Source organism: Plectropomus leopardus, chromosome 4 (assembly GCF_026936395.1).
Source record: "Plectropomus leopardus strain MGB_pleo_1.0 chromosome 4, ASM2693639v1, whole genome shotgun sequence".
NCBI lineage: Eukaryota > Metazoa > Chordata > Actinopteri > Perciformes > Serranidae > Plectropomus > Plectropomus leopardus.
In genome coordinates this window covers 27,031,712-27,057,781 of record NC_142179.1, presented here as the reverse complement: position 1 = coordinate 27,057,781, position 26,070 = coordinate 27,031,712, and the positions used below count along the sequence as shown (strand labels likewise).

The 26,070-nt window shown below is 37.9% G+C and overlaps 3 protein-coding genes across 3 annotated transcripts; 2 read left to right on the top strand and 1 right to left on the bottom strand.

Annotated features, from left to right (window-relative positions):
- Positions 1 to 598: 598 nt before the first annotated feature.
- ciao1 (cytosolic iron-sulfur assembly component 1) lies at positions 599 to 13,315 on the bottom strand. Its single transcript, XM_088076975.1, has 7 exons — positions 12,870 to 13,315; positions 12,143 to 12,291; positions 11,950 to 12,061; positions 11,741 to 11,829; positions 11,449 to 11,650; positions 10,081 to 10,150; positions 599 to 1,123 (listed from the first exon to the last, which is right to left on the bottom strand). Exons 1-7 carry the CDS (start codon positions 13,003 to 13,005, stop codon positions 889 to 891), a joined length of 993 nt encoding a protein of 330 aa, XP_087933101.1. The 5' UTR covers positions 13,006 to 13,315; the 3' UTR covers positions 599 to 888.
- A 789-nt stretch (positions 13,316 to 14,104) lies between these two features.
- On the top strand, positions 14,105 to 17,350 carry tmem127 (transmembrane protein 127). The gene is made up of 3 exons (XM_042487938.2): positions 14,105 to 14,984; positions 15,076 to 15,240; positions 15,869 to 17,350. The coding sequence occupies exons 1-3, from the start codon at positions 14,741 to 14,743 to the stop codon at positions 16,177 to 16,179; spliced, it is 720 nt and encodes a 239-aa protein (XP_042343872.1). The 5' UTR covers positions 14,105 to 14,740; the 3' UTR covers positions 16,180 to 17,350.
- A 698-nt stretch (positions 17,351 to 18,048) lies between these two features.
- gatd3l (glutamine amidotransferase class 1 domain containing 3, like) lies at positions 18,049 to 24,969 on the top strand. The gene is made up of 7 exons (XM_042488959.2): positions 18,049 to 18,239; positions 18,325 to 18,377; positions 18,453 to 18,566; positions 18,704 to 18,835; positions 18,964 to 19,056; positions 23,850 to 24,015; positions 24,716 to 24,969. Exons 1-7 carry the CDS (start codon positions 18,123 to 18,125, stop codon positions 24,848 to 24,850), a joined length of 810 nt encoding a protein of 269 aa, XP_042344893.1. The 5' UTR covers positions 18,049 to 18,122; the 3' UTR covers positions 24,851 to 24,969.
- Positions 24,970 to 26,070: the final 1,101 nt, after the last annotated feature.

Here is a 26,070-nt window from a genome sequence, read left to right as displayed (position 1 = left end):
TTTTTTTGGCATGCCAAATTATGGTGTTTTTGTCGATTGTTGCAACTTTCCAACAGAGGCTTCATTTAGTGCATCTGTCATGTCCCTCCCCTGTAGGTCAAACTCGACTTTGTCGCACCAGCGATGGGCGTTCACAACTACACCCTGTACTTCATGAGTGACGCATATATGGGCTGTGATCAGGAGTACAAGTTCAGCGCTGATGTGAAGGAGGCTGACAGCGAAGGAGACAGTGATTCAGACTAATCCATGACTTCATTATTGCTTTCTGGAATTTTTCTTTTCTTTTATTGAGATGGATCAGTGAGGTTTTTTGTTTTTGGACTGTTGATATTGAGCCTGATCAATGGCCTGTTTGTAAGCATGTCATTATCATCTCTACCCTTGTGAAAATAAGTCATTTCATTCAATGCATTTGTCTTTTTTTAAAAAAAAATAACACTCTCAAGATGTTCATGAATGTCTTTAAGTCATTGTTGCTGAATTAGGTAACTGTTGATTGAGATGGTTTTGTTATGTAATCTATCTACAAGACTGGCCTAAATGTTTTTAGCTTGATGTGCTGTCTGAAATGTTTTTTCAATAAAGAGATGACACGATTGTTTTGAATATTTATTTACATAAACCACAAACTTCTTAATTAAGCCGTTAAGCAGAAATATTTAGACTCAAAGCACTAGATGCGCTGAAGCATTCTGATCAGTTTAGAAACAGACATGAAATTTGACATGTTTATGCACTGTAATATAGAGCTGAATCTGTAGAACTATCAGAAACGCTGTAAAAGACAAATCAAAAATATTATATGTGTTAAGGACCACACAGTTCCCAGTGCACAATGCAGTAACGGTTTATGTTCAGTGAGAGGTCAGTGGCGTTGATCAGCCTTCAGTCTTCCTCCTGAAACCTCCATATGGTGATCTCTCCGTCATCACTGCAGGCAGCCAACAGTCCTGCCTCCTTTGGGTTCCAGGCAACACAGTTGACATCCTGGCTATGGGCTTTGGTCGCCTGAGCAGCCAAGGAGAACAGCGGCTGGTCTGGATCGGCTGTCTCATCCTCCTTAAACACTCGCACTGCATCATCACCACAGGCAGTTGCCAATGCACCAGTCAGCCGACACCTGGAAAAGGGTAAGAATAACTGTTTTCAATTTGATTTTGCATCAAAAACTCATACAATAGCATGTTGTCCAAAATAGCTTCAAAAACTCATAACAAGGTATTTCGTCCAAAAATAATGTCAAAAAGTGATACCATAGTTCACTGTTTCTCAAACAATGGAGTCGTGGTTAAAGCATATTACCAATGCTGCTGAACACACGGAGAGACAAGTGACAATGAAGGCAAAACCATAACCGACGAAATACTGACAGTATACAGACACTTCAGAGTATACCATTTCAGAAAAAGACATATTCTAAGCTGTTTCTAGCTGTTTTGAGCAGTTTTTGGGACATGTCAAATTTTGACATTTTTGCCTTACTATTGTCTTGGATTTTTGGTCATTTTTTTTGACATGCAAAATTATGGTGTTTTTGTCCATTTTTGCAACTTTCTATTCTATGGCGTGACTTAGCAGTGTATTCTTAGCTGATTCTGGCTGTTTTGAGCAGTTTATGGGACATGTCAAATTCTGACATTTTTGCCTTACTATAGTCTTGGATTTTTGGTCATTGTTTCGACATGCTAAATTATGGTGTTTTTGCCCATTTTTGCAACTTTCTAAGCTGTGGCTCATCTTAACAGGCTATTTTAAGCTGTTTCTAGCTGTTTTGAGCACTTTTGGGACATGTCAAATTTTGACATTTTCGCCTTACTATTGTCTTGGATTTTTGGTCATTTTTTGGACATGCCAAATTATGGTGTTTTGGGCTATTTTTGTAACTTTCTATGCTGTGACATGTCTTGGCAAGCTATAATAAGCTGTTTCCAGTGGTTTTGAGCAGTTTTTGGGACATGTCAAATATTGACATTTTCGCCTTACTATAGTCTTGGATTTTTGGCCAATTTTTCCAACATGCCAAATTATGGTGTTTTTGGCTATTTATGCAACTTTCTTTGGGGTGACGTATCTTAGTAGGCTTTTCTAAGCTGTTTCCAGTGGTTTTGAGCTGTTTTTGGGACATGTCAAATTTTGACGTTGTCGCCTTAGTCTTGGATTTTTGGTCATTTTTTTCGACATGCCAAATTATGGTGTTTTGGGCTATTTTTTTACAACTTTCTATGCTATGGCTCATTTTAACAGGCTATTCTAAGCTGTTTCTAGCTGTTTTGAGCAGTTTTTGGGACATGTCAAATTTTGACATTTTCGCCTTACTATAGTCTTGGATTTTTGGAAAAAATTTTCAGCATACCAAATTATGGTGTTTTTGGCTATTGTTGTAACTTTCTATGCGATAGCATGTCTTGGCAAGCAATAATAAGCTGTTTCCAGTGGTTTTGAGCTGTTTTTGGGACACGTCAAATTTTGACATTTTCGCCTTACTATAGTCTTGGATTTTTGGAAAAAATTTTCAGCATACCAAATTATGGTGTTTTTGGCTATTGTTGTAACTTTCTATGCGATAGCATGTCTTGGCAAGCTATAATGAGCTGTTTCCAGCTAGTTTGGCCTGTTTTTGGAACACGTCAAATTTTGACATTTTTGCCTTACTATAGTCTTGGATTTTTGGTCATTTTTTTCGACATGCCAAATGATGGTGTTTTGGGATATTTTTACAACTTTCTATGCTATGGCTCAGTTTAACATGCTATTCTAAGCTGTTTCTAGCTGTTTTGAGCAGTTTTTGGGACATGTCAAATATTGACATTTTCGCCTTACTATAGTCTTGGATTTTTGGCCAATTTTTCGACATGCCAAATTTTGGTGTTTTTGGCTATTTATGCAACTTTCTTTGCGGTGGCGTATCTTAGTAGGCTATTTTAAGCTGTTTCGAGCTGTTTTGAGCAGTTTTTGGGACATGTCAAATTTTGACATTTTTGCCTTACTATAGTCTTGGATTTTTGGTCATTTTTTTTGACATGCCAGATTATTGTGTTTTTGGCTATTTATGCAACTTTCTTTGCGGTGGCGTGTCTTAGTAGGCTTTTCTAAGCTGTTTCCAGTGGTTTTGAGCTGTTTTTGGAACACGTCAAATTTTGACATTTTCGCCTTACTATAGTCTTGGATTTTTGGAAAAAATTTTCAGCATACCAAATTATGGTGTTTTTGGCTATTGTTGTAACTTTCTATGCGATAGCATGTCTTGGCAATCTATAATGAGCTGTTTCCAGCTAGTTTGGCCTGTTTTTGGAACACGTCAAATTTTGACATTTTTCCCTTACTATAGTCTTGGATTTTTGGTCATTTTTTCCGACATGCCAAATTATGATGTTTTGGAATAGTTTTACAACTTTCTATGCTATGGCTCAGTTTAACAGGCTATTCTCAGCTGTTTGTAGGTGTTGTGAGCAGTTTTTGGGACATGTCAAATTTTGACATTTTTGCCTTACTATAGTCTTGGATTTTTGGTCATTTTTTTTGACATGCCAGATTATTGTGTTTTTGGCTATTTATGCAACTTTCTTTGCGGTGGCGTGTCTTAGTAGGCTTTTCTAAGCTGTTTCCAGTGGTTTTGAGCTGTTTTTGGAACACGTCAAATTTTGACATTTTCGCCTTACTATAGTCTTGGATTTTTGGAAAAAATTTTCAGCATACCAAATTATGGTGTTTTTGGCTATTGTTGTAACTTTCTATGCGATAGCATGTCTTGGCAATCTATAATGAGCTGTTTCCAGCTAGTTTGGCCTGTTTTTGGAACACGTCAAATTTTGACATTTTTCCCTTACTATAGTCTTGGATTTTTGGTCATTTTTTCCGACATGCCAAATTATGATGTTTTGGAATAGTTTTACAACTTTCTATGCTATGGCTCAGTTTAACAGGCTATTCTCAGCTGTTTGTAGGTGTTGTGAGCAGTTTTTGGGACATGTCAAATTTTGACATTTTCGCCTTACTATAGTCTTGGATTTTTGGTCATTTTTTCGACATGCCAAATTATGATGTTTTGGAATAGTTTTACAACTTTCTATGCTATGGCTCAGTTTAACAGGCTATTCTCAGCTGTTTCTAGCTGTTTTGAGCAGTTTTTGGGACATGTCAATTTTTAGCAAATTTTTCGACATGCCAAATTTTGGTGTTTTTGGCTGTTTATGCAACTTTCTTAACGGTGGCATGTCTTAGTAGGCTATTTTAAGCTGTTTCAAGCTGTTTTGAGCAGTTTTAGGGATATGTCAAATTTTGAAATTTTTGCCTTACTATAGTCTTGGATTTTTGGTCATTTTTTGGACATGCCAAATTATGGTGTTTTTGGCTATTTTTGTAACTTTCCATGCGATACCATGTCTTGGCAAGCAATAATAAGCTGTTTCCAGTGGTTTTGAGCTGTTTTTGGGACACGTCAAATTTTGACATTTTTGCCTTACTATAGTCTTGGATTTTTGGTCATTTTTTCCGACATGCCAAATTATGATGTTTTGGAATAGTTTTACAACTTTCTATGCTATGGCTCAGTTTAACAGGCTATTCTCAGCTGTTTCTAGCTGTTTTGAGCAGTTTTTGGGACATGTCAATTTTTAGCAAATTTTTCGACATGCCAAATTTTGGTGTTTTTGGCTGTTTATGCAACTTTCTTAACGGTGGCATGTCTTAGTAGGCTGTTTTAAGCTGCTTCTAGCTGTTTTGAGCAGTTTTAGGGATATGTCAAATTTTGACATTTTCGCCTTACTATAGTCTTGGATTTTTGGTCATTTTTTTGACATGCCAAATTATGATGTTTTGGAATAGTTTTACAACTTTCTATGCTATGGCTCAGTTGAGCAGGCTATTCTAAGCTGTTTTTAGCTGTTTTGACCTGTTTTTGGAACATGTCAAATTTTGACACTTTTGCCTTACTATAGTCTTGGATTTTTGGCAAATTTTCCAACATGCCAAATTATGGTGTTTTTGGCTATTTTTGTAACTTCCTATGCTGTGGCATGTCTTGGCAAGCTATAATAAGCTGTTTCCAGTGGTTTTGAGCTGTTTTTGGGACACGTCAAATTTTGACATTTTCGCCTTACTATAGTCTTGGAGTTTTGGAAAAAATTTTCAGCATACCAAATTATGGTGTTTTTGGCTATTGTTGTAACTTTCTATGCGATAGCATGTCTTGGCAATCTATAATGAGCTGTTTCCAGCTAGTTTGGCCTGTTTTTGGAACACGTCAAATTTTGACATTTTTCCCTTACTATAGTCTTGGATTTTTGGTCATTTTTTCCGACATGCCAAATTATGATGTTTTGGAATAGTTTTACAACTTTCTATGCTATGGCTCAGTTTAACAGGCTATTCTCAGCTGTTTCTAGCTGTTTTGAGCAGTTTTTGGGACATGTCAAATATCGATATTTTCGCCTTACTATAGTCTTGGATTTTTAGCAAATTTTTCGACATGCCAAATTTTGGTGTTTTTGGCTGTTTATGCAACTTTCTTAACGGTGGCATGTCTTAGTAGGCTGTTTTAAGCTGCTTCCAGCTGTTTTGAGCAGTTTTAGGGATATGTCAAATTTTGAAATTTTTGCCTTACTATAGTCTTGGATTTTTGGTAATTTTGTTAACATGCCAAATTATGGTGTTTTGGCTATTTTTGTAACTTTCCATGCGATACCATGTCTTGACAAGCTATAATAAGCTGTTTCCAGTGGTTTTGAGCTGTTTTTGGGACATGTCAAATTTTGACATTTTCGCCTTACTATAGTCTTGAATTTTTGGTCATTTTTTTGACATGCCAAATTATGGTGTTTTGGGCAATTTTTACAGCTTTGTATGCTATGGCTCAGTTTAACAGGCTATTCTAAGCTGTTTGTAGGTGTTGTGATCAGTTTTTGGGACATGTCAAATATTGACATTTTCGCCTTACTACAGTCTTGGATTTTTGGCAAATTTTTCGACATGCCAAATTTTGGTGTTTTTGGCTATTTATGCAACTTTCTTTGCGGTGGCATATCTTAGTAGGCTATTTTAAGCTGTTTCGAGCTGTTTTGAGCAGTTTTAGGGATATGTCAAATTTTGAAATTTTTGCCTTACTATAGTCTTGGATTTTTGGTCATTTTTTCCGACATGCCAAATTATGATGTTTTGGAATAGTTTTACAACTTTCTATGCTATGGCTCAGTTTAACAGGCTATTCTCAGCTGTTTCTAGCTGTTTTGAGCAGTTTTTGGGACATGTCAAATATCGATATTTTCGCCTTACTATAGTCTTGGATTTTTAGCAAATTTTTCGACATGCCAAATTTTGGTGTTTTTGGCTATTTATGCAACTTTCTTTGCGGTGGCGTATCTTAGTAGGCTATTTTAAGCTGTTTCGAGCTGTTTTGAGCAGTTTTAGGGATATGCCAAAATTTGAAATTTTTGCCTTATTATAATCTTGGATTTTTGGTCATTTTTTGGACATGCCAAATTATGGTGTTTTTGGCTATTTTTGTAACTTTCCATGCGATACCATGTCTTGGCAAGCTATAATAAGCTGTTTCCAGTGGTTTTGAGCTGTTTTTGGGACACGTCAAATTTTTACATTTTCGCCTTACTATAGTCTTGGATTTTTGGTCATTTTTTCGACATGCCAAATTATGATGTTCTGGGATATTTTTACAACTTTCTATGCTATGGCTTGTCTTGACAGGCTATTCTAAGTTGTTTCCAGCTGTTTTGAGCAGTTTTTGGAACTTGTCAAATTTTGACATTTTTGCCTTACTATAGTCTTGGATTTTTGGCAAATCTTTCGACATGCCAATTTATGGTGTTTTTGGCTATTTTTGTAACTTTCTATGTGATAGCATGTCTTGGCAAGCTATTCTAAGTTGTTTCCAGCTGTTTTGACCTGTTTTTGGAACAAGTCAAATTCTGACATTTTCGCCTTACTATAGTCATGGATTGTTGGTCATTTTTTTGACATGCCAAATTTTGGTGCTGTTGGCTGTTTATGCAACGTTCTTAGCGGTGGCGTGTCTTAGTAGGCTATTTTAAGGTGTTTCTAGCTGTTTTGAGCAGTTTTTGGGACATGTCAAATTTTGACATTTTCGCCTTACTATAGTCATGGATTGTTGGTCATTTTTTCAACATGCCAAATTATGGTGTTTTTGTCCATTTTTGCAACTTTGCCACGGCGTGTCTTGGCAGGCTATTTTTAGCTGTTTCCAGCAGTTTTGAGGAGTTTTTGGGACACTACAGTTTTGCATTTTTGGTCATATTTTCAAGTCAAATGATTTTGTTTTTTACCCTTTTTGCAACTTTGTATGATATAACACGTTTCTACAAGCTACAATATGTCAATTTCAGCCACTTTTTTGAGATGTCAAAATGTGACATTTTTCGACATACCATACTATGGCGTTTTTGGCCATTTTTTCAACATGCTAAATGATGATGTTTTTGGCCTCTGTTGGCCTTTATTCCACTTTGTATACTTTGACATGTCGATACAAGCTATGTCGTTTTCATCCATTTTCATGACACTTTTCTACATACTATACTATGGTGCCTTTGGCCATTTTTTCAACATGCTAAATTATAATGTTTCTGGTCATTTTTGGCCATTTCTTCAACATGCTACATCATGACGTGTCTTGACATGCTATTGTATGTTGTTTTCAGCCATTTCATTGACATGTCATATTTTGACATTTTTTGACATACTATACTATGTCATTTTCGTTCTTTTTATTCACCATGCTTTAATATGATGTTTTTGAGGGTTATTGGCTTTTTTTTAACAGGCTATATGATGACGTGTTTTAACATGTTATTCCATGTTCTTTTCAGCCCTTGTTTTGAAAAATGTCCAAATATTACATTTCACAAAAAGGGCTGAAAACAACATAGAATAGCATGTAGAGACACACCATAGTATAGCATGATGAAATATTGGCCAAAAACTTCCAAAAATTACCAAATATGACATAGTATAGTGTGTCGAAAAACACAAATTTTGACACGCCAAAAAATGGCTGAAAACCACATATTATAGCTTTTAGAGACACCTCATAGTATGGCATGTTGAAAAAAAGGCCAAAAACGTCATAATGTAGCATGTTGGAAAAAATTGCTGAAAACAAGTTGATATAGTATGGCGAAAAATCTCAAATATTGACATTTCCAAAAAATGGCTGAAAAACACATTTTATAGCTTGTAGAGACATTTTATAGTATACCATCTTTAAAAAAAAAAAGGCCAACAACATCATAACATAGCATGTTGGGGAAAAAAAGGCTGAAAACCACATACTATAGTATGTTGAAAAATGTCAAATTTTGAAATCTCAAAAAAGTGGCTGAAAATGACATATTATAGCTTGTAGAGACACCTCATAGCATAGCATGTCAAAAAGAAGGCCAAAAACGTCATAATATAGCATGTTGAAAAATAGCTTAAAAGGACATAGTATAGTATGTCGAAAAACTGCATATTTTGAAATGTCGAAAAATGGCCAAAAATTAAATATTATAGCTTGTAGAGACACTTCATAGAATACCATGTTGAAAAAAATGGCCCCAAACTACAAAATACAGCATGCAGAAAAAATTGCTGAAAACAACATAGTATAGCATGTTGAAAAACAGCAAATTTTGAAATGTTGAAAAAATGGCTGAAAATCGCATATTATAGCTTGTAGAGACACGTCATAGTATAGCATATTGGAAAAAAGGCCAAAAACGTCTAAACGTAGCATGTCGAAAAAATGGCTGAAAACGACATAGATCAGTATGTCAAAAACTGCAAATTTTGACATGTCAAAAAAATGGCTGGAAATAACATTTTTTAGCTTGTAAAGACACTTAATAGTATACCATGTTGAAAAAAAAGGGAAAAAATGTCATAATATTGAATGTTGAAAAAATGGCTGTAAACGACATAGCACAGCTTGTAAAGACACCTCATAGTATAGTATAGTATGTCGAAAAAATGTCTTAAAATGACATAGTATAGTATGTCAAAAAATGTCAAATTTTGACCTGTCAGAAAATTGCTGAAAACGACATAACTTGTAGAGACACGTTATAGTATATCATGTCGAAAATGTCGTGTTTAAATGGGATTTATGTCCATGAGTTGCAACCCCCAAATTTGGGAGAGGTTTTCAGTTACAGTGTTGTATAAAATCAGACACCGCTGTGCTGTACCTCTTTTTTTTTTTTTCAACCAAAAATGTTTTGCACTGGTCAGGGGGTACTTGGCTGAAAAAAATATTTCAAAGGGGGTACATTAACAGAAAATAGTTTGAGAACCATTGCTATATTATGTCGTCCATAATAACGTGAAAAGTCATACTATAGTATGTCGATCAAAAAAAAGCCTAAAAAAGTAATTCAATTGTATGACGTACGAAATGCCATAAAATGGTCAAAGTATATGTCGATATATATATATATATATAGCTTAAAAAAGTCACAGCATCAAAAAGTCACAGCATAGTATATCATGCAAATTAGCATCAAAAAGTCATATTATACTATGTCATTAAAAATAGCATCAAAAAGTAATACTATACTACGTAGTGTGACAAAGCATTAAAAAAGTCTTAGTATAGTATGTCGTCAAAAACAGCATAAAAAGTCATACTATAGTACGTCAGCCAAAATAGCACAGAAAGTCATACTATAATATTTTGTAAAAAATTGCATAAAAAAGTCATACTATAGAATGTCATTCTAAATAGCATTAAAAAGTTATACAATGGTTTGTCATTGAAAGTAGCATAAAGAAGTCTTATGAAACTATGTCGTCCAATACAGCATGAAAAAGTCATAGTATACTTTGTCATCCAAAATAGCATAAAAAAGTCATAGTATAGTATGTCATCCAAAAAAGTATAAAAACAATATAGTACAATATGTCATCCAAAATAACATAAAAAAAGTCTAGTATTAGTAGTATAGTATTCCATGTTGTCCAAAATAGCAAAAATTGTCTTATTTTGAGTGATTAAATCAAACTGAGGCTATGAACAGGAATGAGGGTGCATTGTGCTTGTGAAATAAATGAAAATGAGATTGGTCTCACCAGGCAACATCATACACTGTTCGTCCATGGTAGCCAGACAGAGTGCAAACACACTTCCACGACAAGTCTCCTGTTTCACAAGCAGAGCGAGGGGGGTGGGGGGTAAAAATCATTCACCACCAACAGTCCAGTCAGCCACGTTGTATGTACTTTGACAAAAATATGCATTACATTTAGGTCTGTATAAACTCTGTTGATTTAATTACTAACAATCCAAACAACTTAGGATTTGTTGTCTAAAATTACCAAAGGTTGACAAAAAATGTGTACCGCTGATCAAAACATGTACTCTGTAGACATCTGTGTATGTGAAAGCTGACAACAAATGTGCATAATTTGACACCGGTGGGATATATTGAGAGAAATGTCAAAATGGACAAAAATGTGCCATGTTCATCAGTTAAAGTAAGTGAGTCTTACAGAACTATTATGGCTTTCACACGACTTTCTCTTAGCCCTGGGTTTGGGTTAACCTAAGAGCCCAGGGGGAGAACTACAAAGCGAGATTAGTGTCTAAGCGAGGTTTGTTGAGTCTAAAGTCATGGTCTAGAACCTAAACCTGTCTAGATCACCATGGTAACTTATGTCGTAAACTTAACCTGGTCGGGAGCAGGTTATGTTCTGAGTTTCAGCATGAAATCGGCTGAAAAGCATCTTTCACAGGTTATTTAAGGAGCGTCAATCTATAATCAGTGTATATGAGCCGAAAACATTAGAAATACACTTGTTAAGCTGTAATGTTACATAAATGCCTCATAATGACGCTGTGTATTTACAGTAGGCTATAGCTCTATGCATTGCAAAGCTTTTTTTTTCCCGTCAGGAGCCTTCAGTAGTGCAGAAAATCTGAGACATAATATTGTCTACCTTATTCGTCTGGTTGTTGCTCTCACTGAACTACTCAATGTGTGTGTGGTGTTTTCTGGTCAGTTTATCCACAATGGCTCTATAAGAAGCTTCTTCAAAACCACAGATCGCATTAAATAAATAGGTCACTATATATTTTTAATCACAATGATGTTAACGTTACATTAAATGTGATATGAATCCCTAAAATCATATCATAGTGTTACCACTTATGTTTACATGCTTAGTTCAGATTTGCTGAGGTCTGTTTTACACTGCTATTATATTACAGTTGATAGATTAGTGAGATTATTGGTATTTATCACAGATAATATTCAATCCAAAACATACATTGTACTTTGATTTGTCCAAAAACCAAAGTTATTTATGTGTCTTCTTCATTACGGGACAGTGTCGGACCTAAATATAGTTCTTGATTATAACATTTAAAGCTTTAATGTGACCTTTTTTCATGAATGACTTGATTAACAAGACTAATGCCGTCTACCACTAACAGCTCACCTTGTCCACCTTCATTTGGCGTCTCCTTCCAAATCTTCACAGTGCGGTCGTCACTGCAGGAGGCCAGCCTCTGTCCAGTTCCATCGAAAGACAAACTCCAGACGGTGGATGTGTGTCCTTTCAACGTGTCTCTGCACTCCCAGTCGTCATCCTCTTCCTTGTAAATACAAATGTTGTTGTCATAGCTGGCTGAGGCCAGGAGCTGTAGAACCACATGGGAAACAGACAGTAAGATAATGATCGAAAAAACATTTAGAAATCTTTCGGGTGCACGGGGCAGAGGGCAACTTACCTCCTGCGTCGGGTGCCACACAATATGCTTGACGTCTTGTGTGTGAGAGTTCACCACAGTAACACATTCATACTCATCTTCTTCATCCACTGTGTAACACAAACGGAAAGATCATCACCACAGACAGACACAGAGGCACAGATCGGCAGGTTTGCTGATTTCCTGTTATGAATTGTTTCATGCAGTGCATCTGGGGAGGCGACACAAACCTTCCCACACCCACACACTCTTGTCTCGGCTACATGTTGCCAGCAGATTCCCCGAAGGTGCCCATGCCACACATTTGACCTCATTTTCATGTCCTTCCAACACAGTTAAACTCTGGTAGAGAAATGGAAAGTCTGGGTAAAATATAGAAAAGGTTCAGCATATTAAAAGTTAGGATTAAATATGTCATCTCACTTCAAAATCATCATTCTTCTTTTTCCAGATGCATGTGGTTGCATCGAAGCTGGCAGAGGCCAGATAATTCCCACAGGGAGACCATGCCACTTTCCTCACAGTGCGCTGGTGTCCATCCTGAAGCGTACTCTTACACACCCAAGAGTCACCTGCAACAGAGAAGTCACACTGAGCCAGCCAAAAATCACTGAGCAAGACCGCCCGATGGCAGTGTGGATTTACACCATTTTTGCATTGATGTAATGAAGTGCTTTGGTGTGTCAAGTATTTAATAAAGTGGATTAGACAAAACGGAAATTTCTATCTGATTATTTTCTCTAAAAACATACATCTGTCTAATGTTCAATACATACACACTGAACAAAGATTTTAACACAGAATCTTTGCTTTTTTATCATTATTCATAGGTTTAAGTAAAAGAAAAATACTTTTTTTCATGCACTCAATTAATATATATATGTCAAATTTTGGTCACACAACTTGTGGCAAAGTGCTCACTAACATGGATTTCAAAGTGTGCCATTGGCATGCTGACTGCAGAAAAATAATTTTCTAAAATTTACTAACATCTTGCAGTTTGTGAAACACACTAAGCGGCTCGTTGCATTTTTTTTTTCTCCATCTTTTTTGAAAGAAATCAAAGCAATTTTAGATGCCATTAAAAGGCTGGTGAAAGGTGTCTGGATACAGCTGTCATTCAGCTCATGTTGGGGATAACTTGGCTCACCCTCTCGTCCCCATATCCGGATGGCCTTGTCGCCCCCGCACGAGGCCAGCAACGTCCCGGTCGGGCTCCAGCTGACGAACCAGCACCGGGAGTCCGGGTGTGCGCTCATTCTCTGGACCAGAGACAGTCCGTCCATAATGTCTGAGTTGGTCCAAATATTTGAGTTTCCGTCAGTCCTACCTCCTGTCCGTTACTGCTGACAGCTGACTGCCGCGAGACAAATGAGTTAACACCACGACACACTGTGACAGCCCGCAGAGACAACCACAGCTACTGTACCCAGCGACAGAAACTTGTTTTTTTATATATATATAAAAAAGGGAATGTTTTTGGCACTAAAGAACAAAGTACAGCAGCTCACAAACACTAACATGCCGGAAATACCGCCATCTTTGCTTATCGCTTTGCGCAATGCACTCTGGTCCTTTTCTTCTTCTTGGGAGTTGTAGTCAACTTTACTGCCTCCATCCGTTTCGAACATAGGCCGTATATAAAGTATTTATATGTATTATATTATTTGTATTTATATTTATATACAATCTATGGTGTCGAAGTGTGTTTCTCTGAGAAAAAATAAAATAATAAACTACACTGTTGCCCCCGCTTGATCGGTTCATTATTTTTTTTTTGTTTTTTGTTTTTTTTTTATGTTAAGAGCATGATTAGTATGAGAGTTAAGAGTATGAACACACATAGAGCAACGGGTGTTATCCGCCAATAAATACTAATTTTTATAAACTTAAATTCCTGTATTCTGCTGGAATGTAACCCTTCGAGACCTGAAAAAGATGCTTTAAAATATAACTATGCTGTGCTAATTAATAACTATAGCAATTATAAAAAAAAATAAATAAATAAATAAATACAATGAAGAGACCTGAGGAAACGCTTTTAAATATAATTATTCTGTAAAAAAAAAAAATAAAAAATTGACTTGGATATTAAGAAATTTCTGGAAAAAATTCCCTAGCTTCTTTAAAAATATTTTTCCAAATCTACTAATTTCTTGCTATTCTTGGAACATTTCTTACGGTTTAAGTACTTGTAAGCCCATGGGGGCTGGGGATATTTGTTTGCATGATGCAATAATGAAAAAAAAAATTCATACATTCATATAAAGTGCTTTGTAGATGTCCACATGGTGGTGCTATGCCATAAAAAATCACTTGTTCTCTCAACCTTTATCTTCCTTACAAAGCTGTATAATGCTATCACATAATGCAGCACAAATCAAGGGTTAATATTGGCAACTAGAATATTTACAGCTGTTGTTGAGCTGTGTCACCAGTATGTGGGAGCACCGATCGCCACTGGCGTTTACACTGCAGCCAATTGGACCCACGAAGAAGAATAGTGTGAACAAGGAAGTTAATATTTTACAGGAAGTCAGCGTAAGCTGCCTTTTGTTTTGTTTTGTCTTTGGTTTCTGTATCGAATTTAAGGTTATTTTTTATCAGAGTAGTTTGCTAAATCAGTTAATAGGTTATCGTTAATCTGATTTAAGTCTGTTAAGTTTATTTTTTATGACAGTTGGCGACATTTTGCGTTAGTTGTGATCGAGCTTCACAGGCTAACAACAGAGCTAACAGGCCCCAAGGCCATCTGGCTTTTGTCTGCCCGTCAGTCAAATACTCATCCTGTTTATATCTAGCAGCAAGTTTTGTGTTTAAAAGTCGTTTGGAAACATTAGACGCCACAGTGAACAACGTACCAGGACCACTGTCACCCGCTCGTCGGCCAGGTAACGTTAGCTGCGCCGGCTAACAGCAGTTTTTTGTTCCGGACAGTCAGTTGGCTGACCTTACTGACGGACCGTTTAGTCACCAATACTGACGGGAAACCAACTCGACACCAGTCCATAGGGGGTTTGGATGACCATGTATGCCCCGCCGGGTTCTACTGTCCCTGGAGGCCGGAGGAGGAGAGGAGGCACCTCCCTGCCCAAGCAGCCGGAGCGGAGCCTGGTGTCGGCTCTGCCCGGAGCTCTGTCCATCACCGCGCTGTGCACGGCTCTGGCGGAGCCGGCTTGGCTCCGGGTGCATGGAGGCACCTGTCCGAGACAGGAGCTGGGGGTGGCAGATGTCCTGGGTTACATTGACCCCAAGCTTCTGGACGGTGAGGACCAGCACTAACACATTAACACCTGCAGCAGAGATTAATCAGCTAGCTCACCTGTAATGCTTTGTGATGTCCGTGTGTCCTGCAGATTACTGCGTGAACCCGCAGACCATCCTGCTGCTGAGGGTGATCGCTGCCTTCTGTTTCCTGGGCATCCTGTGCAGTCTGACGGCTTTCCTCTTGGATGTGTTTGGACCCAAGCACCCTGCACTGAAGATCACACGCAGATATGCATTTGCACACATTCTCACAGGTATTATAAAGATGTCATATTTGAGTGCCTATCGAGTCATTTTTGGTAGGGCTGCTTGATGAAAGCAAAAATCATAATCACGGTTATGTTGGTCACTATTGTGATGAGGATTTTTTAACATGATTAGTAACTGACTTTGTAGACATATTACATTCATTGAACTTAACAGAAAAAAAACTTTTTTTTTTAACAGGGTGTCTTGAACTTTAAATGTATTTCAACTTAAAAACGTAAAATAAGTAAATGTAAAACGAGACGAATAAAATATAAATATTAAAAAGTGCACAATTTGAGAAAGAGAGTAGACAGCACTTTTTGCCGGAAATCCATGGACTCTGAAAATTATGAGCAGCATGTATGGGAATGAATTACAATAACATTTGAATATAAGTCGCAGAATTTGCCAATTGTTTTTAAGGAATAAAGTCATTAAGAGGGTCTGAAATGTTACTAAATTTAGCAAGATAGTCACCAAGTTGGCAAGAGTGTCATTGTGAAATGGAATATGGCCTGATAATAGTTTATATCTCGATCATCTTGTTTTCATAATCATTGAAAGCCGAAATCGTAATTGAAAATAACATTCTAAAATTTTGGCTAATTAACTGTTTTGTTTGTCTCTCCTCAGTACTGCAGTGTGCCACCGTCATAGGCTTCTGCTACTGGGCCTCGGAGCTCATCTTGTCCCTACAGCAGCAACACAAAAAGTACCACGGCTCCCTCATATACGTCACTTTTGCCATCAGCTTCTACCTGGTGGCAGGGGCAGGCGGCGCCTCTATCCTCGCCACAGCTGCGAACCTGCTGCGCCACTACCCCACCGAGGAGGAGGAGCAGGCTTTAGAGCTGCTCTCGGAGATGGAGGATAGCAGTGAAACTTTTCCTGCTGATTATGACATTGCCAATCAGTTTCAGCCGCCCCCTGCCTACACGCCCTAATGCCGCCAGACTGGCCTTGTTAACACTCGCTTCTCTCTCAGCACGGCTATTGGCTTGATGAGCAAAACCCCCACTCTTTATCAAATGGATATCTTCGCAAATACTCTCCGTAACGAACACAGCGTGCGCAGTTAGTGCACAAACTCCTTGACTGACAGTGCTTGGGTGCATGAAAGCTTTCTTTAGTGGTGGCAGAAATTTAGGAGATGATTCTTACTTTCACCACTGAAGTTGTTAGTGATTTGCATGTAAATGGCTTTTAGGATTTGGTTCTTACATGTAAAGAAAACTGCAAGGAGTGCTCAACGTTGCTCATCACAAGTAACATGAAACAGCCACAGCCGGATCAGTGCCAGTTGTTGAGGCTGGGCTGTCGGCAGAATGTCAGCAGTTGTATTGCTCTGGTTTGGATCGCGGATGGAGCTTTGTTAAGCGTCACTTTGATTTAATTTTTGATATGCTTGCTGTGTGTATGATTTTATTTTCCTGATACATCACAAATGCAAACACTGAGAAGATTATTTTAGACATTTCTTTCATACAAAGTATCAAACCAACCTTATTATTTATTATTTAGTTGTCTGTGCTGTTCTTATTTTCTTTCATTTGCTCTTTAAACACCAATCACTGGTTTAGTCTCATTCAATCACATTGTTACTTGAAAGAACACGAGGAAATTGTCGAAAAAATTGTTAGATCTGTCTTTGTGGTGTTTTGAAAAAGGGTGATGGCACGTGTCTTGTGTTGGGCTAGCAGCCACAGAGAAATTGAGAAACGTGTTTCACAATAAGAGACATTTAGTGACAGGAACGTCACCACAGAAGTTGGTCGCGTCATGTTTCTTGTATTTGATTTAAAAGAAAAAACAACTTATTTGTACTTTGTGATCACCGTATGTCACAGTTTCAGTATGTGTTTTTTTATGCATGAGTTCTTTCGTGTGCAAATTTTAAACCTTCAGGCATAAATCATATGACAACACGTCACATAAGGTGCCAGCTGAGGCTTAAAATTGTGATTGATGTGGTGACTCTAGTTGGTTGTATATTGTTCTGTTTTATCCCATTTCTGCATTTTGTTCTTCAGATTGTCGTCATATACTTTCATCACCAATATGTAAATATTGATTGTTTCTACATAAAAAGTGGTCATAGTAAAAATTAATGCCATATTTTCGCCTCATGCTCGTCATCTGTACACTGAATCCTGGGTTTCACGCTCATGACAACTCCACCAAGATGCAGCCTATAGGTAGGAGTTTTGATTTAACAGTATATTGACTTTGACATTTCCGTCTGACCAGGATATTTCAGGGTTTACCGTCTAGACATTGTAGACGCAACATGGCATTACAGCGAGTAAGAGCCTTATAACCTAATAGCCTTTAAAGGGCAGGCAGTATGCCTTGCACTGTATAAAGGCATAGCATCCAGTGCGACCTTAAAAAAATTACTAAGAGTTTTCACAAAAAAGCACATGGATGCAGACTTTTGTAGAAGTTCTCACTCAACTGCACTTGCACATACAATTATATTAAAACATTTTTTGAATTTTTTCTGCGGTTTTCTTCAAATAGATGCCATAATAAAAGTTACCTTGTAAATGGGTCAAGATATTTCACGGGTTAATGTACTACATGTTTAGGTTCCTCTCCAAAGCTCGAGTGTCACTCCGTAGCCAAATCACTTAAGTTAATCAGATGAATAAACAAGGTATTATTAGGGAAGGGTGTTCAGGAGGGGAATAGGCCATTCAAGGCAAAGAAGCAATGTCTCTTCTCAGAACATAGAGCTTACGTGGCCACGTCACTTGGCCACGCTCCGTTTGTATAAATACACAGACACAGCAAGATCACTATTACTACGTTTCAAAGTCTTCACAAGCTCTGAGGCAAATTGCTCGGTTACATTTATTTCCTGAAACAGTGAGATTGAAGTGAAATCATGCTGGCAACCAGGACCCTGCTGTCAAAACAAACACTGGCTGCTCTCTCTCGCCAGCCTGCCTGCTTTGTTCACCATGGTGACTACGGCAACTGGGGGAATACCAATATTGCAGTGGTAAGTGATATGGGACCAGTAGGAGAAAGCAGACAAACTATTTGTGTGAGTGTTATTGAGATTTGTGAATCATAATGTAATGCAGGTTTTCTCAGGATGTGGCTGGTGGGATGGGACTGATGTCCATGAGGGAGTCTAGTGAGTATCAGAATTTCGAATTATTGCATGAACAAACCACCAAGCAGAGATGGTAATTCACACCTCTGTCTTCAGCACCATGTACCACCTGAGCCGCAACGGTGCTCGCTTCCAGATGTTTGCTCCCAATCAGCAGCAGATGCATGTGATGGACCACATGAGGAAGCAGCCCGGCTCTGGAGAGAACCGGTACGCTTGTTAGGCAACACTGATACACTTTGACATGGATCAGGGTCATAGAGTCCAGTAGCTTACCTGTAGGTTTGTACACCTGACTTACTAATTCCATAAAGTAGTATTTATGATTATTTTTGGCCGTCACATAGGAACATGATGATGGAGGCAGCTCGCTTCAGTCATGGTCAGGGAAATATGCAAATGCAAGACCTGTCCAAGCTGGACGTCAACAGCTTTGATGGTGTCATCTTTCCTGGAGGCCACGGCATCATCAAGAATCTGTGAGGAATAATGAAATATGAAGCAATCACTGTGAGACTGTAGTGTGAAATAGAGTAAAATGCAATACACACTGGCTTGATGAAGATGGAGAACTAATATTAGCATATAAAACTTTTTAACTCTTTAGATCCTCTTTTGTGAAGGATGGCAAAGACTGCAAGCTGCACAATGATGTGGAAAGAGTGCTCAAAGACTTTCACCGCACACGCAAGCCTATTGGGTATGTATCATTTGGTCACATTCAATCTATCAGCGCTGAAGGAGCAATACAGTCAAACTCTACATTAGTCCAACATGTCCAACATTTGTGTGCTTTTTTAGACGAAATTATTTTTGTATCCAAACATGAGGCAAAATTGCAGGCTGTCACCTTTACTCTTACTGCACTTTCAATCAGATTACATTAGATTACATTAAACTAGATAAACACATGAGATTTAAACGATCCCTGTAATTGAATTGGGATATTGGATCAGCTGAAGAAATAAAGGTCGGACAATGAATGCTGAGCTGTTTAGATGTCAATAAACAAACAAAATTTTTTTTTTTCAATTGACGCATTTTGTTTGACCTGTCTGCAACCTCAATCGACATCATTTTTCTTGTGCAGCATTCAGACGCCTTTGATTTAAACCTTTAAAACCATAGCAAATTGGCTTGATTACTTTGGAAACAATGGGGAAAGGGCAATGAGCAACTTGGAAAGAAATGTTCAACAAACTGCAAGGAATTGGTAAAAGATGACAAGAAACATGACCTGAAAAAAGAGAGAAAGACAGAGACAATTAATTTCTTGCTCATTTTCGGGGGTAATTTCTTGTAAAGTTGCTCATTGCTTTTATCTTGTGTTCCTGTCAGAAGTTAGTCAGGTTCAAAGGGTAAAAATTGTTGCAATTATGAAGTGCTGAAAAAATATATTCTATTCCTGACACCACTTATTCTTATTTTGCATGACTTTACTAGACCTGCTGGTGTCATCTAAACGGCATTAACTTTCAGCATAGACCTTTTCAAACTTGAAAACATAAACACTCCAAATTGGCCCTTTTGTATTTCCTGTCTGAATGTTTGTTAAAATGCAGTGGCTGAAAGTACATAAACAGGGACCAAAGCTGTTGCCCTTCTACCCAGGCCCCCAGAATGTGCACCAGGCTTTGAGTGCGTCATGTGATGCCTAAAAAGTCTTTTTAACATGAATGCATATTGTGAAAGGGACGTCAGTAAATCAGTGGATACATTTTTTTGAGCGTCAAAACCTCCAGCAAATGATCTTTTACCTATCAGGATTTGATCCTTTCTGTTCACAATTTGGAAAGGGTAGATGACCAGGATTTTGATGGAGGGCTACACAGGCAAAAGCCGGCTCAGCAGGCGGAAGTCTCTGGTGCGCTCGCTCTGTGGGCCCAATAATGCAGAAGCAGTGCAGATTATGGGGGTAATTTGATTGGCTGCAACTGAACATTTTAGGGTTCGTGTGCCGCTGGCCAGCTTTCATCGCAATGAACGAGGTCTCAACCTCCAATGCTGTATCCAGTTCTCTTCATACATCCATATTAACACCACAAACATTACTATACCAATAGTCATGTCATATTTCTGTGTAATAAAAATCTACATCACATTAACCCTTTGAAACCTGGAGCAATGGCACTTTTCTTGTGCAAGTAAAAACATGGGGAAAAGGCAATGGGAAACAATAGATGTTGCAAGAAAAAAAAACAACAAGAAATTTGTAGTTAGAAAATTATTATTTTTAAAAGCTATGGACAAACTGTATTTATAATTCCATTTATAATTCAATAAAATTGTCATAAAATTATGATTTTTCCAAGTAATTTTCTTGTTTGTTTTTTAACTCTTTTAATTTTTTTCCCACAAATTTTCCAGGTCATTTTCTTTTACTCTTTATTAATTTCTTTATTGCATTTTTTGGGGGGTCATTTCTTCTTTTGTTGCTCATTCCCTTCTTCCCACATTTTTGAAAAACAAATCAAGTTTGCCCAGGTTTCAAAGGGTTTAACAAATGAAGTAAAGCTAGGAAAGAGATGAAGTGCAAGTTGATGCACCACTAAAGAGGCTATCTGCTGAAAGTCTCCATGTTGGTTCTCATTGATCACAGCCATAGACTGTATATGAAGATAAAAAAGATAAAGATCTATCTTATAAAGCTCTGTCTATAGAGTCTATAATCACAGCAGACACAGGAGGAAGGGCAGGTGTGGTAACGACAGTCTAACCCAAGATACAGTATGTGATCAGTTAGAGCATGGCAGATCCTTTGGTTGGCACAGGGAAAGTGATGGGAGGATGAGGGGCAGCTGTGCAGACAGGTGAAGGGGTCAGGTGAGGGGACACGTGGTGGCCATGTACAGAATGGCAGATCTGAGATGACAGGAGATGCAGGATTACAGGAATTAAAGGGTGGAGTTGGCGGCAGAGGAGGAGAAAGAAGAGGATGAAGCAGGGGTTAAAAGGTATGTTGAGTTCTGAACTTGACCCAGCCGTTAAAGGATAATGCCAGTGTAACGCTTTCCTATTGACATTAATGCCTATAAAGAATTTGAGCCATTAACCCTTTGAAACGTGGATAGACATCAGTTTTCTGTTACTGCGTTCATGCGGCTTCCACATGCTATTTAAACCTTTAAAACCTTTGCAAATTGATATGATTTCTTTGAAAAACATGGCGAAAAGGAGCAGTGAGCAACTTGGCAAGAAATGTCCCACAAATTGCAAGAAATTAGTAAAAGGTACTGGGTGGTTGAGTGGGTGGGAAAACATTGTTTTTATAGTTATCCTCATTTAAATAATGTGTGTATCCTATTTTTTACAGAAACATTGTTACTGTATACTGCATACAAACATGCTATTCTCTGAAAACTTTAATAAAAACTGTTAAACAAAAAGAAATTAGTAAAAGGTGACAAGAAAATTTCCCTAAAATTTGTTTTAAAATAGAGGGGAGAATTGCAAGAAAAAATATCAAAATAAAAGTGGGAAAAAAGTCTAAATAAATATAACTCTTGTAATAATTTTATAAAATATACTAAAATCTATTTTTAAAAAACGATTTTTAGCGCCTTTTAGGTCATTTTCTTTCTCTTTTTACTCTTTTTTCTCCTTTTAAAAAGACAAACTTTTTTACTACATTGTTGGCTAATTTTCTGGCCATGTCTTGTTAAGTTGCTTCTTGCCTTCTCCCTACATTTTTGAAAGAAATCAACTTAATTTGCACAAGTTTCAAAGGGTTAAGGATAATTTAGCCAAAAATGAAACTAGAGTGTAAAAATGCTTGAGAGCGATGACAATTATTCTTTTACCCTACAAGTGATAACAAAGGCCATTTATGACGCATTGCTGTGCAATGTAGGAATCACTTTCAGTATTACTGTGATTTGCATGTTACTCCTGAAGTCAGGAGGAGACACATAAACACACCCTCCACTGTTCTGTTTTGTCAGAGCTGTAATTGCTGTCTTGAAATTTGTTGAACTGATCTGTCGGCAAAACAAGGGGTGTATAAATTTAGAAGCAGGCTATCTTTCTGAAAGCAATAATTTAGCCCCTGGTGGCAACCCTTAACACTTCTGCTGCTCCTCCATCTGCAGCTCCTCACCGCATGTTTCCTCTGATTTCATCAGTGTTTCACTCCTCTTTGATTTGGCATAAAAAACAAAATGTGAATCTGTTGGGTGCAACCTGACCTCACCATTGGTAGCTTATAAAATCGATCTGAAAAAAGCTGTTAAGAATAAACAAGTTCATCAATTGAATCAGCTGTTTTGGAGCAAGGTGGGATCTAAAACATGCAGGACTAGTGAAAATCGAGAAGAGTTTGGGGACACGCTGGCTTAAAGGGATTGTTCACTCCAAAATCAAAAATACGTATTTTTCCTCTTACCCGCAGTGTTATCTATCAATCAGGATTGTTTTGGTGTGCGTTGTCAAGTGCTAGAGATATCAGCCATAGAGATGTCTGCCTTCTTCTGAATATAAAGAAACTAGATGGCACTCTGCTTGTTGTGCTCAGAGTGAATGAGTCAACAGCAATGCGTCTTTAAAGCAACCATGACGCAGTTACTCTCGATAACCTATGGAGCTTGTGGGCAGTTTCATGCATGAACCATTAACTTTCTACATGCATTGAAGGAAGCGTGCACTCATGGACACGGGGCTTGTGACACCCAAACATCTGTACTGACAAGTGGTAGGCCTACAACAGGTAAAAGCGAATATGTATATTTGATTTTGGGGTTAACTGTCCCTTTAAATATCCTTTAAATATATGAGTCACTGGCCTACTTTCTGCAAAATACTGAGAAGAAAGAAACCCATCATTTATGTCATCGTTTATGCAACATCCAAACTACTGCAGACTACGGGTTTTTATGACTGAAATGTACTGGTGTATGCATGATATGTTTAGTAAATACTAATATATGCATAAAACAGCACTGCTATTTCTTTAAAGGCACAGCACTCCCACACAGGTGTTTTCACTTTGACTGATTAGACCTCTGCTCAGGTTCAAGTTGGAAAGAGCCATGTGAGGTCACCAGTCTACAAAGGTCAAAGTTCTCACACACCCCCCTCTGTTGCACGGTATTCCCCTCAATTTCTCCCCGTGTTTTCCGTCTGTTTCTGACATCAGCTATCAAGTAAAAACAACAGAAGAATGAGAGCGATATCCATCATATCTGGGCTGTACAAATCTACTTCTGTTAGGTACAAAAAGTGAAATAGGTTGATGGTGTCTACCCATAAATATGGTTTAATCTGGAGGCCAATGATGAAAACAAACATCTGACGATCTGTAATCTTGCCTCATACTCATTGTTTGTACACATTGAGCCTTGCACTGCTGTCCCAGTGCTTCATGCTGGGAGCCACTTTCTTTTTCAGGCTTTGTGTCCCATCTGACGCTGGTAAGGCAATTATTCTCACACCCTGATCAGTCTTGTCTCTTAATCTTGGCTTAATAAAACCTTAAATGACTTCCTGCTCCCGTTTCAGACTGGCCAGCATGGCTCCGGTGCTGGCCTGCCGCGTGCTGCCCAGCATCGAGGTGACCATGGGCTACGAGCGGGACGAAAATACTCGCTGGGGTAACTGGCCTCACACAAGCATGGTGCAGGCTGTGAAGAGCATGGGTGCTCGCCACAATGTCCGTGAGCCATACATATCCTTTAAGAGGCCTTTTTTTGCTATCTGTGTTAGATAACTCTTTGAAACCTGAGTAATTGGCTGGATTTCTGTCAAAAACATGGGAAGAAGGCGATGAGCAACAAAAGAGGAAATGACCCAGAATTTGGAAGAAATTAGTAAAGTACAAGAAAATGACCTGGAAATTATTTTAAAATGAACACAACAGAAACAAAAACAAAAAAGAAAAGAAAACAAACAAGTAAATGACCTGGAAAGTCTTACTTAAAAAATATAATAATTCTGTAACATCATTTTAAATATGTAAGTATAATAATTATATGGTTTTCCCACAGCTTTAAAAAATAATAATTTTCTCAATCTATTAATTTCTTGTTATTGGACGGACATTTCTTACCAGATTGCTCATTTCCTTTTCCCCCCCATGTTTTTGAAAGAAAAAGTTTAACCCTTTGAAACCTGGAATGACATCAGTTTTCTTGTGCTGCATTCAGATACCTTTCATAAGCTGTTTAACCCTTTGAAACCTGAGCAAATTGGTTTGATTTCTTTAAGGTTCAGAGGCTTAAATATTTGTGAAAGGCAGTACAAGTGATGTTGCTCCAGGTTTCAAAGGTTGAACTAGATCTACACATATTCATGTTAATTTTTTGTAATTTTTTTATGTCATGCATTTATGTTTTTTTATGTTGCTTTGACCTTAACCCTTTTTCTACGAAGCCTATGTGGATGAGAAGAACAAAGTGGTCAGCACCCCGTCCTTCATGTGGGACACGGAGTATCACTATCACTACATCTTTGATGGCATTGGAAACATGGTCAAACATGTCATGCGTATGTCAACCAAGTGATGTGGCATTTTCAGCCTGGAGAAGAAATAGAGGGAGTTGGTGTTGACGTGTGATGTACACCTCTGTGTTGTGATGAATTCCTACTTGAAAACATATAAATGCTTTAGTTAAAGAGCAAATGGTTTGTCATGTGGATTTAATGGTATTGGTTAATACGGGCAAATATGTGGCATGTATAGAAGGGGAACCAGATCATCTGAGTCCAGATATTATCTGAGCAGATCTGCACGTCTGAAAGGCTTTTGAGTCAGTTCAGAAACATTAACTAACATCAAAAAAATTCACTGCACCACATAATAATCTATAAACATAGATTTTCAAAGCAATAAATGAATCTTCGGTCTCACTTAGGCTGAATTGATGAGGACCTACGCCTTGTATGTACTGTAGACATACTGTACAACCCTTTATTATTCTCTCAGTATCACTAAGGTGTTTAATATTGCCACCTGATCCTTGAAATAAACAGTAACAGTACAGACAATTATTGACAATGTTGTGAAATGTTTGTCACACCTGCTGAGGGCTTAGGTTAGACCTGGGACTTCAGAGACTCAGTAATAAAGGAGGGGATTCAAAGGTGCATTGTGTAAGATTTAGGGGATCGTTTTTGCAGCAGTGGGATATAATATTCATAAGTATGTTCTCATTAGGGTATAACCACCTGAAACTAAGAATTATCATGTTTTCATTACCTTGGAATGAGCCCCTCAAACTGCCATTGAGTGGTTTCTCTTCATGGTCGTCTCCACAAGCACAAGACTGTTATCCACGAGTAGATCACTAAATTGATAAATAGAAGGTAAGGAGGTAAATGCACAGGAAGGGGAGTGAGGCTGGGTTAAGAAAATTGAGACAAAAGGAGAGGATGGCTTACCAGATTTAAGAAGGCTTGACAAATGATTGCAGGTGTGCGGTGCTGCTGCTCAAGAAATAAGCTAACTAGCTGCGATTTCCAAACCACTTCTCAAGTACAACTTGTCCTGCATGTGAGCTCTCCCTGCTGCAACACAGCTGAATTTAACGATCAGCTCGTTATCAAGCAGCTTCAGGAGTTCACGAGTCGATCATTTGAATGAGCTGTTTTGGAGCTGGAAGACATCTAAAACAAGCAGGACTAGTGGTACTCAAGGAGAGGTTTGGAAAATACTGCCTGAAGGTAAAGACAAACTTTTCATTGTCACATTTTGCCTCAAAAAAACAAAAAAAGATCAACACAT

Excerpts from the sequence above, each read along its gene's own strand:
- gatd3l (XM_042488959.2), top strand. The coding sequence starts at position 18,123 with ATGCTGGCAACCAGGACCCTGCTGTCAAAACAAACACTGGCTGCTCTC. Across the intron at positions 18,240-18,324 it reads GGAATACCAATATTGCAGTG|GTTTTCTCAGGATGTGGCTG; the intron begins GTAAGTGATATG and ends AATGTAATGCAG. Across the intron at positions 18,378-18,452 it reads GATGTCCATGAGGGAGTCTA|CACCATGTACCACCTGAGCC; the intron begins GTGAGTATCAGA and ends CTCTGTCTTCAG.
- ciao1 (XM_088076975.1), bottom strand. The coding sequence starts at position 13,005 with ATGGACGGACTGTCTCTGGTCCAGAGAATGAGCGCACACCCGGACTCC. Across the intron at positions 12,062-12,142 it reads AGAAGAATGATGATTTTGAA|AGTTTAACTGTGTTGGAAGG; the intron begins GTGAGATGACAT and ends TTTCTCTACCAG. Across the intron at positions 10,151-11,448 it reads GCCAAATGAAGGTGGACAAG|GAGACTTGTCGTGGAAGTGT; the intron begins GTGAGCTGTTAG and ends CTTGTGAAACAG.
- tmem127 (XM_042487938.2), top strand. The coding sequence starts at position 14,741 with ATGACCATGTATGCCCCGCCGGGTTCTACTGTCCCTGGAGGCCGGAGG. Across the intron at positions 14,985-15,075 it reads TGACCCCAAGCTTCTGGACG|ATTACTGCGTGAACCCGCAG; the intron begins GTGAGGACCAGC and ends TGTGTCCTGCAG. Across the intron at positions 15,241-15,868 it reads ATTTGCACACATTCTCACAG|TACTGCAGTGTGCCACCGTC; the intron begins GTATTATAAAGA and ends GTCTCTCCTCAG.